Raw genomic sequence first — 15,417 nt, forward strand, 5'->3', positions numbered from 1 at the left:
ACAGGTGTTACAATGTATAGCATACCATGCAAGCAGCTGGAAAAGGAGGAGGATGAAAGTATTGGGAAGATTCATTTCTTGCACCGAATTGTTTATTTTAATTCCTGCAGTACAATTAGTTTTAAGTAAGTGCATGGGCATCTACTTGGGGTCAAAAATGTTTCTCAACAAATGGTGTGTCGCCACTTATCCTTTTCAACAATTTGAATTTCTCTATAGTGGTATTCGATTCCATGGCCGCACACTTGATGATCGAAGTTTCCTACCTTCTGGGATATTATTAATGTAGCGGAAGTTTCCCCCCCCCCCCCCAAAATTTAAGAAGCGCAAGGAGAACAGTTAATTTTTCATGACTATAATTTTTATTCTTCTCTCCATAAATGCGTCGACTACGAAATAGTATTCTCCGATTGAAATGCAAAAACAAATGAATTCGTTGCCATGTTACCCTGCTTCATGTCCGTGGCCGTAGAATAACAAGAAACAATAGAGAAAGTCAAATTTCGTCAAAGAGAAAAAGTTGCGCTACTCAATTTTCTGGGAAACTTTTTTGAGTCATATTTAAAATCACAGAGGAATTTTCGCGAATCGCGAAATCTCAAAAGAGTCCTGTTAAACGATTTGTGTTTACACGGTTGTGATATAGACTACACGAACATGTTGTGCATAATATTATGTTTGAATATTGTCGAAATATTCAGTACTTGAAATTGCTATTTGCGAAAATTCGGTGCAATTACCCGTGTAGTTACTCGCATACATGGTTGGCTTCGAGTGTATCCTGCTGGGCTGCAATCTCGATCCCAATTTGCCGCGCTAGACCTCTTTATCTCGTCCTCGCGAGATTTACCGGAGCTAATTAAACTCTTTTTCCTCCTCACACGCAACCAAAGTTCCCAAAAGTTTTCCGCCGAGTCACTGCCGCAGCGTTTTGCCCTGCACCAACTTATCACCATCGCCGTGTATTCGAATCGTGCTCCTTTTCAGTGAATCGCGATAAAATCTCTTTCGGCTCCGGCGGCGCGCATGTCGAGTCGAAAGAGCGCTTATCGCATCCCTCCATGTGTAGCCAATCGGACTTTTCCGAAAAAAAAAACAATGTAGATGGCACGCCCAAAACGTAATCTTCCATCTAGCGCTAGTGCTGAATCGTGTCATTTTTTCGTATTAACTGATGTAATCACTTTGAAAGAGTAGGCCATCTTGATAATTTGAAAATCATCATTATTCGGAAACTTGCTTCATTTTTCAATTTAAGTAAAAAATACGATTTAAAAATGTTTTTTCCATCATATTTATTCATTAATTGCATTCGACGATGCGATCATGAGCATTTAGGTAGTATGATTGTATCATTTACCATTTTAGTTCGGTCCTAGGCTTGCTGTAATACCCATTGTTCTGTAATTGCTTTGGACGTTCTTGTAATTATTAAATCCGTAATGGGAGTATTCAATTCATAGTACTTAGAGATGGGATATTTCGGTCGTTGAACCCTGCTCAGATGCTTATAACCTAGGGATACTGCGAAGTAATTAAACTTGACGCTGGTTTTAATTGGATAAACTTAGAAAATAATGAGTTGTCTCGTGAAATATGGGGACGGGAAGTTCAGAAGGTTCCTTTATGTTCATATGTCTTCGAACTATTTACTATGTGGCCGGAATCTGTAGCATCACTTCCGTATGTAGTAACTGAATAAGAAATTGTTAATTTTGCTAAATTTGTAATGTTAAGTCAGGGGAAGCTCTAAGCATTTGAAGTCTTTAGATGTTCTTTAGTTGATGAACACCTTTAAACGATGCCTATGTATTCCGGTGAAGAAAACTCGCTCATCCTGTTCTGGGCTCGAACCTGAATCCTTCAAGCAATATTGTCTTGATTTTCTGAAATAGGTATGCATTAAAAGTTATTTTTGGTGTATAAGCAGAACATTTTTCCACTGTTATATGTTTACTTCCCAGTATGCATGTGACTTATTTTATATTTATCGCACGCTATTATTGCTTTGAGCTGAAAACCAGGCACATACAGGGACGTAGCGAAAGGGGACTTCCGAGGGGTCCGACTCTCCCATCACCCGAAATTTAAAAACACAATAACCTTCCTGTATAAAATAAAACAAAATATTCATGATTCATTAATTTACCATTTTTTATATTTCTTTAACAAATGAAGTTTTTTTATTATGAAAAGTGTCAAAATTAGTTTAAAACCCTCTATTAGTTTAGTACCCTGTTTTTTACCCCCCCCCCCCCTGGTTTTAGACCCCCCGAACGAAATTCCTCGCTATCCCACTGGGCACATGCTATCGCTTATCAGGGTAGAAATGAATACTTACTGCACGATATCTAATGCCTTCAGTAAATTCGTCGTAAAAGCATTTTAATACGGATTTCCAGCGGAACAATTACTTGATTTTCAGCCGCTGAAGGCTCGTGGTCATTGGTGAATGGACGTTTTAATGATGGCCGCGTGCACTTAGTTTACGCGAGTCCTCCTCCTGAGCTCATGAATGGCAATGACCGCGGCGTCGAAGCGTGTTGTGCTCCTCTTTTAAACGCACGGGTCTTGCTGAGTTCCGCAAGTCCTTCCTCTCCGAATCCGAGGGCATAAAAGCCTCGCGGGAGGAGGAGCAGCGAAATATCCGCGTAAAATTCCGTGAGACGCCTCAATTGGCGAGTGGTGGGGGGTGGTAGGATTCCAGCGCCGATAAAAAAAAAAAAATGATGAAATAAAGATGATGCACGAGTTGAGTACCACTTTGCCTTCAATAAAGTTGTACTTATTGTTCAGGGAAAAAAATGGAATCCTTATCCGCCCTATCCGTTCCTCAACATATCTCTCTAAATTTATCGTTTCTGTTGGGCCTAAAATTATCGTGAGGTTCTAAAACTATCTTCTCCGTGTCCTTCTGATAGATATCTGCTGGTAATATCTCAAGCAAACGAAGCCTAGCACGTAGCCTGCATCTAGTGGCTCTCCGCCTAATTAGTGTAAAATATAACGTAGGTTATAGTAATAAAAGCAATCAAGGTGCGATTATATTTTAATCCCGGTAAAACAGTGAGTGAAGATAAATTAATCATTTGCCCTGTGATCTTTAGTATTCTAAGGCGAAATGGAGTGAAATGTGAAATGGATAGGAAGAGAGTCGAGGTATATCCAGTGCGAATTTGTCTTCCAAATAGTTTCGCTTACATCTTGGAGAGAGATATTTCGGATACTTCCTAAAATATGGGTTGTTGATAGTCAAATGATAGTATTAAGGGTGGCACTGTTCGATGAAAGCTGAAGATGAAGTATATCTAATTTTCTTCCAGTTTCCATTCACTAATTCTCAGTTTAACTGATCTCCGTTCGGCAAAATAAGTCTCTTAATTTATCTTTCCTGTCCGACCTAGAAAGATAGTGAGGTCCTTAAATCATATCAATTATGTTACAAAGCAACCGATATTTACCTCTTGAAGGCGCGAGCCTTTGGCCTCCATCGGAAGAACTTGGCACGACAATAGAGCTGAAAACTCTAGAACAGCGTCTACCTGGTTCACAACAAATCATAATGGCGTAACTCGACTGGAAACACACATTAGCCGAGGAAAAAAACAAAAATCTCGTAAATTTATTCAGTAGCAATGAAGTTTATAATGTCTGTTGACTGATACATGAACTATCGAAGGTTCTACAAAATCGATTTCACGATAAATGCGCGGTCTGAACGGGGCAAGTGGAGGCAGGTAGACTGGTGGGATTCAGGGGGTTGATATTTTTTCCTTTGTAGCGACTGACCCCTATACATTTGCTGAGAAGGCAGGGCTATCTCTGATCCTGAAGTATCGATAATACCTATACCTTCTTTCAGTTACAATGCTATAAATGTACACAATTGTTGAAAACAATTTGGCTTGAACTTGAAAGAAACACTTTATTTCCCTCTTCAGGTTTTTGTCGCTGGGAATGCATTGAGGATATCCACGATTTGAATATAAGTGTATTTATCAATTGAATACTCCACAAACAGTTTTCTCAATGCCTATTATACATATTCAGGAGTGCCGCTGAATCCCTGTAGTATAAAAACTTTCGAAATGTCAGGCGGATTGCAGGATCAAATGCCAGTGGAGACAAAACGTTATAACTTTTAATTAAACTTTAACATTTGAGCAGTAGCAAAGATGAGTTTAGTTTTCTGTAGTGTGTGAACGAAGTGAATATCTGGTTTAATGAAATTCATTGATTTCCTGTGCGTGCGGATTGGCTTAAAAATTACCAGCTTAAGAAACCAAAAAAGCATCCCCTAGAGGAAAAATCTGGCTACGCGCCTGATTGGCTGAATGTATCGCTCCTGAGTCGGGATGTTATTCAGTCAAGTGCGCGGAGAGCTTGCTGCTCTCTTCCATACGTCCCAATCACGAGGCATCGTCGACAAGAAGTAGAAGAAAAAATATGGAATATGAAGCAAGGAGCCAGCAGACTCAAATGTTCTGTTGATTCGGGGGTTTGAGGATTGCGGCCCACCGGCGGAGCGTGGTGTAATAGGCACTTAACCATGTGGAGGGGGGAGGGCTCCCATTCGACGTATCATCATCGTCATTATGATGAATTCAGCCGTGGCATCTTTCAAATTACATCTCCGTCCCCTCTTTTGGTGGCGATTCGCTCGCTGCTGCTGTTGGAGTGTGTCTCGTGTGTGTGTGTGGTGATGTGACGCGTTCACTGAGGCGAGGAACGAGTCGTGAAAGAGGGCGTATTTGGTGCTTTGCTTTGGGGGGTTGGAGCGAGTGTGTCTGTGAATGTGGGGCGAATGAAAGGACTTCGGAATCGTGGCAAATGGAAGAGAGGTCTTTAGGGTTGGGGGAGAGCAATGTCGCACGTCGCGTCGTCGTGGCTGGCACCCCGGCTGACTGCTGGCTGACCGCAAAATAAAGGCAAAAACAAATGAGGCGACGCTGGCGCTCCATTCGCTCGCAGCGTTCTACTTCCCCCCCACCCTGACTTAGTCCGCGATTTTATTAATTTTTTTACTCGCCACCCCATTCATTCGTCAATGTATTTTTATGGCATTCAATTTTTGTTTGAAGTCTTGGTTCAACCGATTCAGACGTGATATGGTGGAAGATCGACGCATTGAAATGAAAGGTAGTTGCACTTTTCCATAATTATTTAATGCGTTCGACGCGTTTCGGCTCACGGAGCCATCTTCTGGTGAAAGACATTGTAGCATATGAAAACAGCACATTTATAAGTTTCAATTTGGGACACTTCTGGTTGTAAGCGTTGTTATGCTTCCCATGTACTACAATGTCTTGTGCCTCATGATGGCTCTGTGGGCCGAAATAGGTCGTGCGAATTAAATTACTGTGGAAATGTGCAGCTATCTTTTATTTCAATATCTTTGAAGCCTAATTTAAATTCCAGTAATATGAAGGGACAACTTAGTTGTCCCTATTGTGAGGAACGATGAAGATAATCGTCGAAAGAAAGGGGTAAATATCAACGATTTGTTCAAGATTGCAGTACCGATGAAAGATTCGTTCCATTAAATCATATCGCGGTTTACAAAGTATGACTTTGACTGCAGCAGTGCGGCAGACCTGTCAAAAGAAAGCATATGCAATAAGATGCCTCAGGGAAAATAATGAAGATAAAATAAATCGATGGAGCGAAAAATGAGGAATTCCTCAGAGTAGTGGGAGAAAAGAGAAGTCTTCTAAAAAAACATGATAAGATGACGGGAAAACTTAGTCGGCCCTCTCATGAGGAATTATATCTTCATGAAAGCAATCGAAAGACAGGTGGAAGGGAAGGCCCCGAATGAGTTACATAGGACAGGTTATAAAGGATGTGAAAGAGAAGAAATACGTCACTTTGAAAATGCCACCAGATAGGAGAACGGAATGGAGAGCTGCGTCACACGATTTTAGACTTTTGGCGATGATTGTTCATTTTTTATCATTCATGCATTCATAAAATGTCTTCTGATTTTCTCTTACGCTGGTCGTATTTTTTAAAGTGATAATAAACAGCGATTTCTTCCTTCTATGTTCCGTTTTTTATAACAATCTTCATTCCCGTAATACAAACATCGGACTCTGTGCGTACGTATAGAAAGGTTATAAATTGAGTAAGGGTTATTTCAAGCGTCGATTTATACGGGAACTTTTAAAATGTATTCTAACCTGTTATTGTGGTGGCACCTTAGGAGACACATTCAATTTTCTTTCATCTCCATTCTTGGTTTGCGTTATCGCAATAGATCACGATATAGCACCTCATCACCATGAATGGGATATCAATTGATAAGGCTGATGTTCCATCGCATCGGTGACTCATCTTCTCTGAGGACAGAAAGTGGATTAAATAAGACGTTTTTTCTCAATTATCTCTCATTGGTAGCTTTTATTACTAACTAGTCTTGTTAGTAAGTCTCCTTATAGCCTCCCCTTCCTTCATGGACTTCTCCCTTAAATTCACAATGAGGCCTACTCCTTTTCATTTTATATAACAATCCTATTCTCTTCCTTCCTCTCCCTCGTTTACCTAGCTTTCTATCCTCTTAACACTATTTTCAACGTCTTTTCCCAACTCAATACTCGCTCCATCCATACCTTCTGTCTCCTCCGTATTTAATCAGGAAACTCCCTTTCCTCACCCGCTTTGTCTAGCGCTTCGTCGTTCCCACTCCTCTCCGTCCTCTTGACCTCCATTCTTCTCCACACCCACATCTCGAACGCTTTCAGTCATCTCTCATCCACCACCCTCTGCCCATGTTTCCGCACCGCAAAGCGAAACAATATAGATCAGACTCTTCATTAGTCTTTTCTTATAACTCTTACATAACGATCCTCTGATCAGCTCTTTCCTATTCATAAACGAATCCTTTGCTTGCGCAATGCTCTTCCTGATTTCTTTATTGAAGTAGCGTTATTCCTCCGATATGGTGTTAAAAATATAAAAAAGGAGCGTAAAAATAGTTGCTTTTTTCTTTTGCCTTTCAAGTACCACTAGTCACTGTTTCGGATATTTATAATTTTGCGTTAGGCTGTTGAAATTTTTCTGGTTTGAAAGTTGCTATTCATTTCATTTAACGATTGACGGCATTCAGAATCAAAGCCAAATATTGTGCGGTTATTCGTGAAATCGAGCATGTGGAAACTAAGTAAGCATGAGAATACTTCGAAAGAGTGGAAAGTTTGTTTCTGAGGCGAAGAATTATGTTACTAAGGTGAAATGAACTTCTAATTCTTCGGCAAAAATTTATAGTTATGACGCGATGTGTAGCAGAAATTTTCCCTTAACTTTCTTTCAATACTCATCATTGATTATTTTGATTACATTTTCCTCGGGCCAAGATGAATGAGCGGTCCATTTTAAATTTCATCGACTTAGACGTCCAAGAGTATGGAGAACTAGTGAAAAGCCTGATATTAAAGGTACATCTTTATTTGATAAGTTCCAATTTTTTATAATCAAATAGAATATGTTTTATCTCTGGGGCTTCATAAATTTTTTATTTATTTACACTCTCTTTGCATTTTAAACATTTTACAGCACATGAATGTAATTAGGTGATTACAACTTTTAGGAAGATGTATAGATTATAATCATTTTTCAAAGGTGTTGCAACAAAATCAAATGGCTAAATAAATGTATTCGTTTATTAATTTAACTTTCAAAATATTGCCGTCGATATTCTTGAATATCTCTCTTTCACACATGCTTTCCTCCTTATTTAAATCTAAATGCATGCCATATGTATCGCCCTATATTCCTCCGTTCCCGTCCCATGTCACTCCCCGTGATTGGCGTGTCAGATCCCCCCTTCCCTACCTCCTTCGTTAGTACCCGTTTGTCTCCGCGTGGTGTCACCGCGGTCGCACGCACTGCGGAATGGCATTGCTCCTATACGGCGATTACGGGCGCCGCCTAAATCCTCCTCATTATCCACCCTCCCTCCACCCCTTGCTCACGCTACACCGACCCCTCTCTCTCACACATGCTCTGTGTGGGGCGTCCCTCGTCGCGTGCCTCTTCAATCCCGTGACCCCCGTTGACCTCATCTCTCTCTGTATCGCTATCTACCTCTCTTCCCCATCCATCTTTTCCGATGCTGTTTTTCCTGCATTGAACATTTTCTCCTTTACCCTCCTCAAGCGTAGTAATCCTTGTAACCCTTTCCCCCCCTTCTCATCCCTCAACCCCAAGATTGTTTGTCGCAGCTCTCCGCTTAATTCGCCCATCGGCTAATCTTTATAACACATACACAATACTTCTTCTTAACAGCATTTGCCACCCGATAAGTTCGACAGATTCAAGAATCAATTATTGGAAGTCAGACGTATTTGAATAAATAAAAGATCGAAGCACTTTTCCACAAAATGTTTCACTGCATACAACGCGTTTCGGCTCATTGAGCCATCATCTGGTACAAGAAACTTCAAAACATTGGAAAATCACCATATACCCTTGAGAAAGGGTCTTGGAGAGGATTTGACATCTTTGAAGAAGGGGTAAATGGAAGGGAAGTTGGGGAGGATTTGACATCTTTGAAGAAGGGTCAAATCCTCCCCAACCTCCTTTTTCACGGGTAAAAAGGTGATTTTCAAATGTTTTGCAATGTCTTGTACCAGATGATTCGGGCTCAGTGAGCCGAAACGCGTTGTTCGCAGTAAAAATTTTTGTGAAAAAGTGCTACGATCTTTTATTTATTTAAATATGTCACCTGCTCTATGAATACATCATCCGTGACCTACCCCTGCCGTTTTTCCCTTCCATTTATCATTCAACGACGATTATCATTATTTCATCGTGTATCAAGATATGGACGATTAAATTTTACCATCTTATACCCATGGTTTTCACATTTGATTGTCATAATTCTTGTGTGACACCAAATTTCGAAACCTTAATTCCTATTCTTATTAATTACACACAATTTTGTTGTCTCTTTTTAACTTTTTTATTCATCTGCTCTGGTAACTTATCAACAACTTTTTATACTTTGCTTATTTATAAACTTCACCACTTTCCCTTTTTGATTTAAATTAACATTTCGTTGAAATAATTACTATTATCTTCAACACCATGCTCCAAATTTCCTGATAAAATGTTTCCCTACTGATTGATCACTTCAATTTGATTTAATCAGCAATTTGATTGAAGATACCTCTTCTTGAGGAATGCCCTCTTCGCTTGGGCTACTCCACTGACAATGAGTTCGTCCTTTGGTTATTCTATTATTCTTCTTCCTTCGTCCAACGTTGTCACTTGGGTACCCAAACAGCAGAACTCCTTCACCTCCTAAAGAGTATTGTTTAAGATTGATCTCTGATTTTTCCTGCCATTATAAATAACCTAACAGAATTGTGCATTGCAAAATACAGGGAAATAAATCACAGCTTACAATTCGCAAATACAATAAAAAATCCTGGTTACGTTATTATTATATATTATATAAGGCATTGGCATAAGGCATATATCTATTATATTATTATATCAATGCCTTTGTTTTTATTCACTTTATCGTTTTGCTAAGTCAAGCCTTGTAATTGATTGCTGGAAGGGTGATGCCCACAGCATAATAAACACTCTCAACCGAATTAGGTGCGACATAGTGGAAGTTCAACATAAAGAATTAAAAGCTAGCTGTAACCTTCCACAATTATTTTAATAAATATGAAAAAGAAAAAACAAAATATGGAATATCTTTTATTTCAACATAATAAAAATACATATATTCTATTCTAACCTCTTCCAGTACTGATTTCCCACATTGGATCATTCTTTTCCCCATCCACATGTAGTAATCCTAATAACCATTTTTACCACCCCTTCTTCCACCCCTGTAAATCTATCCGATTCCTACTCGAGATTGGTATCGTTCCCTCACGTACAATCTGAAGCGTCAGATGCTGAGAAAAAAATCGTCGTAGAACGAGACCATAAAAGTTGATGTAGTACGTGAAGCCAGGGAGAAGCGAGGGGATATGAACGCATATGGGAATATTGAAGTGATGGCACGAAGCATTGGTAGAATTTCAAAGAGGAAGCATAAGGTCTTAGGAAAGTATTTATTAGATTCCAATTCCCATTGATTGAGTTATATTTACTATTTTAAATTCTATTCTTCCATTGAATTTAATTATATGTATCGGTTCTGATTTTTGTTTCATCGATAGTGCATTTTCTATGCATAGGAACCTTCGTGTCTCTTGGAAGCAAGAAATAGTATGGAGCTTAGAAATAGGAATATACGTAGAAAACATTTGGTGGTTGTTAATGTTGCAATTCGTAGATATCACTTTATAAAAATTGCACGTTTGATTAAGTTATAAAGCGGAAGTCAGCGCGCATGTATTAGTAAACGATATTTTTTATTATTTTCGTACCATTTGTGATATAGGAAAAATTTATCACTCCACTTAAAATGAAACACAAAAAATAAATTCGGCGACACGATGTGGGGCTCTAGAGAGATTCAAAGACTTACACCAATGAAGAACCAACCAGCAATAATGCGTCCGAAATTTCATTCAAAATTTAGCAATATAATTTTGAGAAGATGCGAGTGAATGTGTTTAAGAGGCGAAAGTTAAGCCAAATATAAATAGGAGAATGCAATGATAAGAAAGGAATTTCTAACAATGTTTTAAGAATGAATAAAGGTAACAATGACAAAATAATTTATCCAACACGGTTCATCACCCAGCTCGCCATGTAAAAGTGGTTGCCCATTGCAATGTATCAGAGCAGCAATTAGTTAAGATGGAAATCTTCGGTGAGGACTAAAAAAGCGAGGTGGACAATGTCAAATGTAGTTAGTAGTGGTGCAGATTCTCTTGAGTTGACACCTTCCTCGTCGGGAGCATTTCAATTGATTGCTTTGGAGACTCGCCAGCCATGTTGAGATGTCGCTGTGGTTGCAGATCCGTGAGGATAAACAGAGAAGTGCTTTGAGTGTCTCAGAGAACAGTCTCGCCTTGGGCGTCCGACTTCGATCACTGTCCACTCTTTCACTGCTTCTAAAGTGCTCCGCCATGATTGAAAAACCTCATTTCGAAAGTGATTGAGCGATTTGGATATTCAATAAGGCTGATATTCCTTTTGGAAAATAAAATATTGGCTTATCCGGCAAATTTTTTTTTCGTGACGACTTTCGCCCTGAGTGTAGAGTTGCGTATGACTGCGATAAAAATATCTGCGATCTTGCAGTGATTTGGCCAATTATTGAATGGTCTACTCGTGACGTGATGCAAAATGTCTCGCAGATTTACAATAACTTTTCCGCTTTGAGTGAAAGTTTACGTTGAAAATGCGTGATTCTTGCCGGTTAAATGAGTGTAAAAAAAATCTTTGGTACTGATTTCATCATCTTATTTGAAAATAAACTGGCTCTATATGACATTTCATCTCTTTCGTTGATATTGTTATCATAAGTAGAAGTTACCCTCCAGGGAATGATTACTTGACCACCTTCATAGTTCAAAATTCGACATGTTTTTCTCTCGGACTTATCTCTATAATCTTACGATGAAAACCTTACATTTTCTTTGTTGTGTTTGAAAGCCGTTGCAGTATTGTGTTAAATTCGAATGTCAAAAAAATGTCTTTTAATGTGAATATTAGACCGTATTAGGCTGTATTTTGTGGAAACAGCTGATATCCATATTAATATAAAACAAAGTTAAAACTTTTACGCCAAAATATACACATATTTTACTGAAACGACCATGGTTTTGACGTATTAATAAATCATTTAAAGAGGAAATGACGTGTTCATATGCCGAAATCAAGGTTGATTTATTGCAAAATATATTTTATGAGGAGAATTTACCATTGTTTTATTTTGACATGGATAATTTTATAAGTGGCCACAAAAACAATGCAATCGTTTGGAAACTTTACATCAGATGCTAACTTAGTAGAAGTCTGTAATTCTTCTTTGTTACTTGTTTTCCTGTTATTGTTGGGGATTAATAGTCTACACTGGCTCTGAGAATCATTGAACGACGCTGAACTGGGATTTAACCTTGGAACCATTAACTTGAAACAATGAGGACCGGAAATAGGAATCGGTACTAAGCTGAATTATGATGTGACAACCGCTATGTAGGATTTAATTAAGCAGTGAGCCCCATTGGGCTTGATTTAATTCCCAGTGTATCGTTAAATTTGCATCGTTTCAAATCAACGGTTTATAAGGTATTGCAATGCTGTAAAACGGAAATTTTGAGAAAGAGTCTTCGATTTGATGTCTCTTTAATTTCTTTATTTCATAGTGATGATTCTAAGATATGAAGGCCTAGTTACACGGTACATTAACGTGCGTGAGTTAATGTGTGAATACACGAAACATTTTGGTGTACCCGAACGGAACTTGTTCGAATGTATGAACGAAATTAGAGCATTTTCTATTTTTCTGTTCATGCGTTCGCACAAGTTGGGTGTTTACTCGGTGCATTGTCGTGTTCATTCACGCGTTCACACTCGTACGTATTAATGTCCCGTATGACCAGGACTTAAAAACATGCAATGGCTCATTATAGAGGTCTTTAATTGAGAAAGATAATTGAAGTATTGTTTTGTAAATTATAAATAGTTTTGTAAAGTATATAATAAGTCAATTTTTTAAAATAAATATGCATATTTATTTTTCCACGCGTAAGTTAATATTATGTGTGGGTCTGTCTGCAGTCTATTCTTCCGGTCAACGAAAAAGAATATCGTGCGTAGTGTTATAGCATTCTCAGGATTGAAATCATGCACTTGATGAAGAATCCACCGCTTTTAGTATTGATTTATGCATTGAATGGTGCTCTCAGCAATTTTCTCGGTATCTATAATTGTCAATTTATATTTTCTTTACCTCAATCCAACTCGTGGAAGCGGCTATCCAGTGAACATTCCAGTATTTTTCTCGTCTTCCATGATTTGTGATTCTGCGTACAACTTTATCCTCTTGGATTCCAATTACGTTTTAGTAGGGATGGACGGATCCAGGATTTTTTTCGGATCCGTATTCGGATCGGATCCTTGATTTTCGGAGCCGGATCTATCGGATTGGATATTTTCCGTTCCAAATGCATTTTCAAATTCCTACTATTAAACGGAGTAATTATTCAAGTTTATTCTGGGTACGTACAATCGAAGGAATGCTTTTTAGATTTACAAACACATTTTAATATTTTCATAAATTAAAAATCATTTTATAGGCTTTTCAGTTGTTTTTTTAAATCTTTACATGCTCAGGACCTAAACTGTTACGCTTGGGTTTGGAAATGAAAATAGTTAAAATCTTCGGATGAACCACTGACCAGTCTCGTAGGACAAGAATTGCATGCGACGGCACATTCGAAGAGAGAATCGGAACTCTTTTCACCCTTATGAGGCCGTTGCATTCGCTGAAGCTATTATTTAAAATTTCGGATCCAGATCTGATGTCTTCCGCGACTTTGGATCCGATGTATCCGATGAAGGGCAATACCTGCGGATATTTGGAACCGAGGTATCCGATCCGACCATCCCTACTTTTTTGATCTTTGAATAATGTGAACTGTGATGATTGGGATTTAATGCCGTGATTGAAATGGAAATTCTTTGAAAAAATAAAGGTTTTCTTTGCCTCCCCACTTCAGTATTTCTGAAAAGGATTCATTTGTGTACGGGCGGCACTCTCTGTCACCTCGAAACTATTATTCACTTCTATGCTTGATACATCCGCTCCTTCTCGTTTGTGCCTTTTATTGATAGAAATTCAGGTCATTATCAATGTCTCCCTTGCTGTTTCAGAATGATTAGAAGATGCAGGTGGATTATTATCTAATCGTTCTTAATAAAAAAAGTACAAGTATCATTTGATTCACATAAATTGTCCTGGGCAATATTGTGAAAATACGTGCATATATGATTTTTTATGACTATTGTTTATTTATTTTTTATTTAATGAATGTAACGGTTTTATTTCATTCGTAATAGCTATTCTTTTGTCTTTTTTGTTTAGGTATGCGCGGCGCCCAGAGGAATCGAGGGAAAAGTAAGAAATCATGCTGCAATCGTTGCTTTAACCTAACCATAAATGAATGCAATGTGCTATTTAACATAGAGATAATTATAAATTACAGGAATATTTATATAAGTACATATTTTGTTTTTTGATCGGTGGACAGGCTTCCTTTCAAATGTGTCGATATTCCTCAGCGTTTAAGACTTTTAGTTACATTTCAATTCATTTCCTACTTTTTTATTCATACTGTTTTTGCTTTTCGTTTTGTTTAAACAGAAAATACTGTTTATAGGGCGCCCTGCCAAACCACGGTTTCGGATATGCTGCAGGTCTCGCCATGTCTCTCGAAGTCATAACTTTATTATTTTTATTGCGACTTGCGGTTTACATTTTAGCGAAATTCATCCTGACATGCAATATCCCGATGTGTATAAACATCCCAACTTCAAGCGATGAACGTGGTATGTAACGTAATCACATGTCGTTATGCACCTGATAATATATATTCCATACACCCTTTTTCATTGTAAGTCATTCTTGAAAAATGTTCATCTCCAAGTGTCTTAACGACAGTACTTCGAGCAGACACGCCACTACATAATCCATCGTAAAATATATTTGAAATAAAATTTTCTTTTTTTAATTTTTTTCTTCGTTTCCCATGTTTCAAGTAACAACTGAGTCCCCCTTGACCCGCGTTGTGACCGAATATGTATTGTATTAAGATCGTGCACCAATTTGGTGTCACTCCTCCGTAGATTTTATTTTTTGCTGTTGTTCGGTATAAAGGTGTGATTTCGTGCACGCTCATTCCTCCCATTTCGGGAGCAAACTGCTCTCGCCACTGTAATTTTCCCCGCCTCGAATTCCAGCCGCCAGAGAGCGCAAAAGCGTTCGACATTAAAACGGCAGGGCCGGCCACTTCATTCCATCGTCTTTTTTTCTCTCTCTCTCTCACCGTGAGGGTGCCATTGTTGGCGGGTGAGTGTCCAATAGAGGTGAGAGCTCTGGGTCATTTTGAGGTTTCCGTTCACGTAATTTGATTCTTGGCAATGATTCGATCTTCAAATCAGTCATTATGAACGAAACCAAAGATACCAAAATATCAAAGATAAATGATTCGATTCTTTATATGGTTTATAATTGTGCGATAAAGGTTTAATTCAACGGATTCAGACGTGATGTAATGGGAGTGAAACAAATCAAACCAAAACTTAATAGTTTTTTTCAATAATTTTTTTAAATATGTAAAACGTGTTTCAGCTCACGGAGTCATGTACTAGAGCCATCATCTAGGGCATGACTCAGTGAGCCGAACGCTTCGTGCGCATTGAAATAATTGTGTAAAAGTACAATTACATTTCATTTTCTTAAGATATAATTAAAATTAACGTTGTTTATTTTGATTGAACCAA

At 38.4% G+C, this 15,417-nt stretch overlaps 1 protein-coding gene across 2 annotated transcripts in view; it reads left to right on the forward strand.

The window, feature by feature from the left end:
- The window catches only part of LOC124158506, a 206,715-nt gene that overhangs the window by 144,396 nt on the left and 46,902 nt on the right, over positions 1-15,417 (forward strand). Inside the window, exon 3 of one of the 2 annotated variants that reach the window (XM_046533626.1) lies at positions 14,000-14,032. The exons of the other annotated variant lie outside the window; for it this stretch is intronic. Within the exon in view, the coding sequence (XP_046389582.1) occupies positions 14,000-14,032 (33 nt within the window). The remainder of the gene's footprint in view (positions 1-13,999; positions 14,033-15,417) is intronic. 2 annotated transcript variants of the gene reach the window in all.

Source organism: Ischnura elegans, chromosome 5 (genome assembly GCF_921293095.1).
Source record: "Ischnura elegans chromosome 5, ioIscEleg1.1, whole genome shotgun sequence".
Lineage (NCBI taxonomy): Eukaryota > Metazoa > Arthropoda > Insecta > Odonata > Coenagrionidae > Ischnura > Ischnura elegans.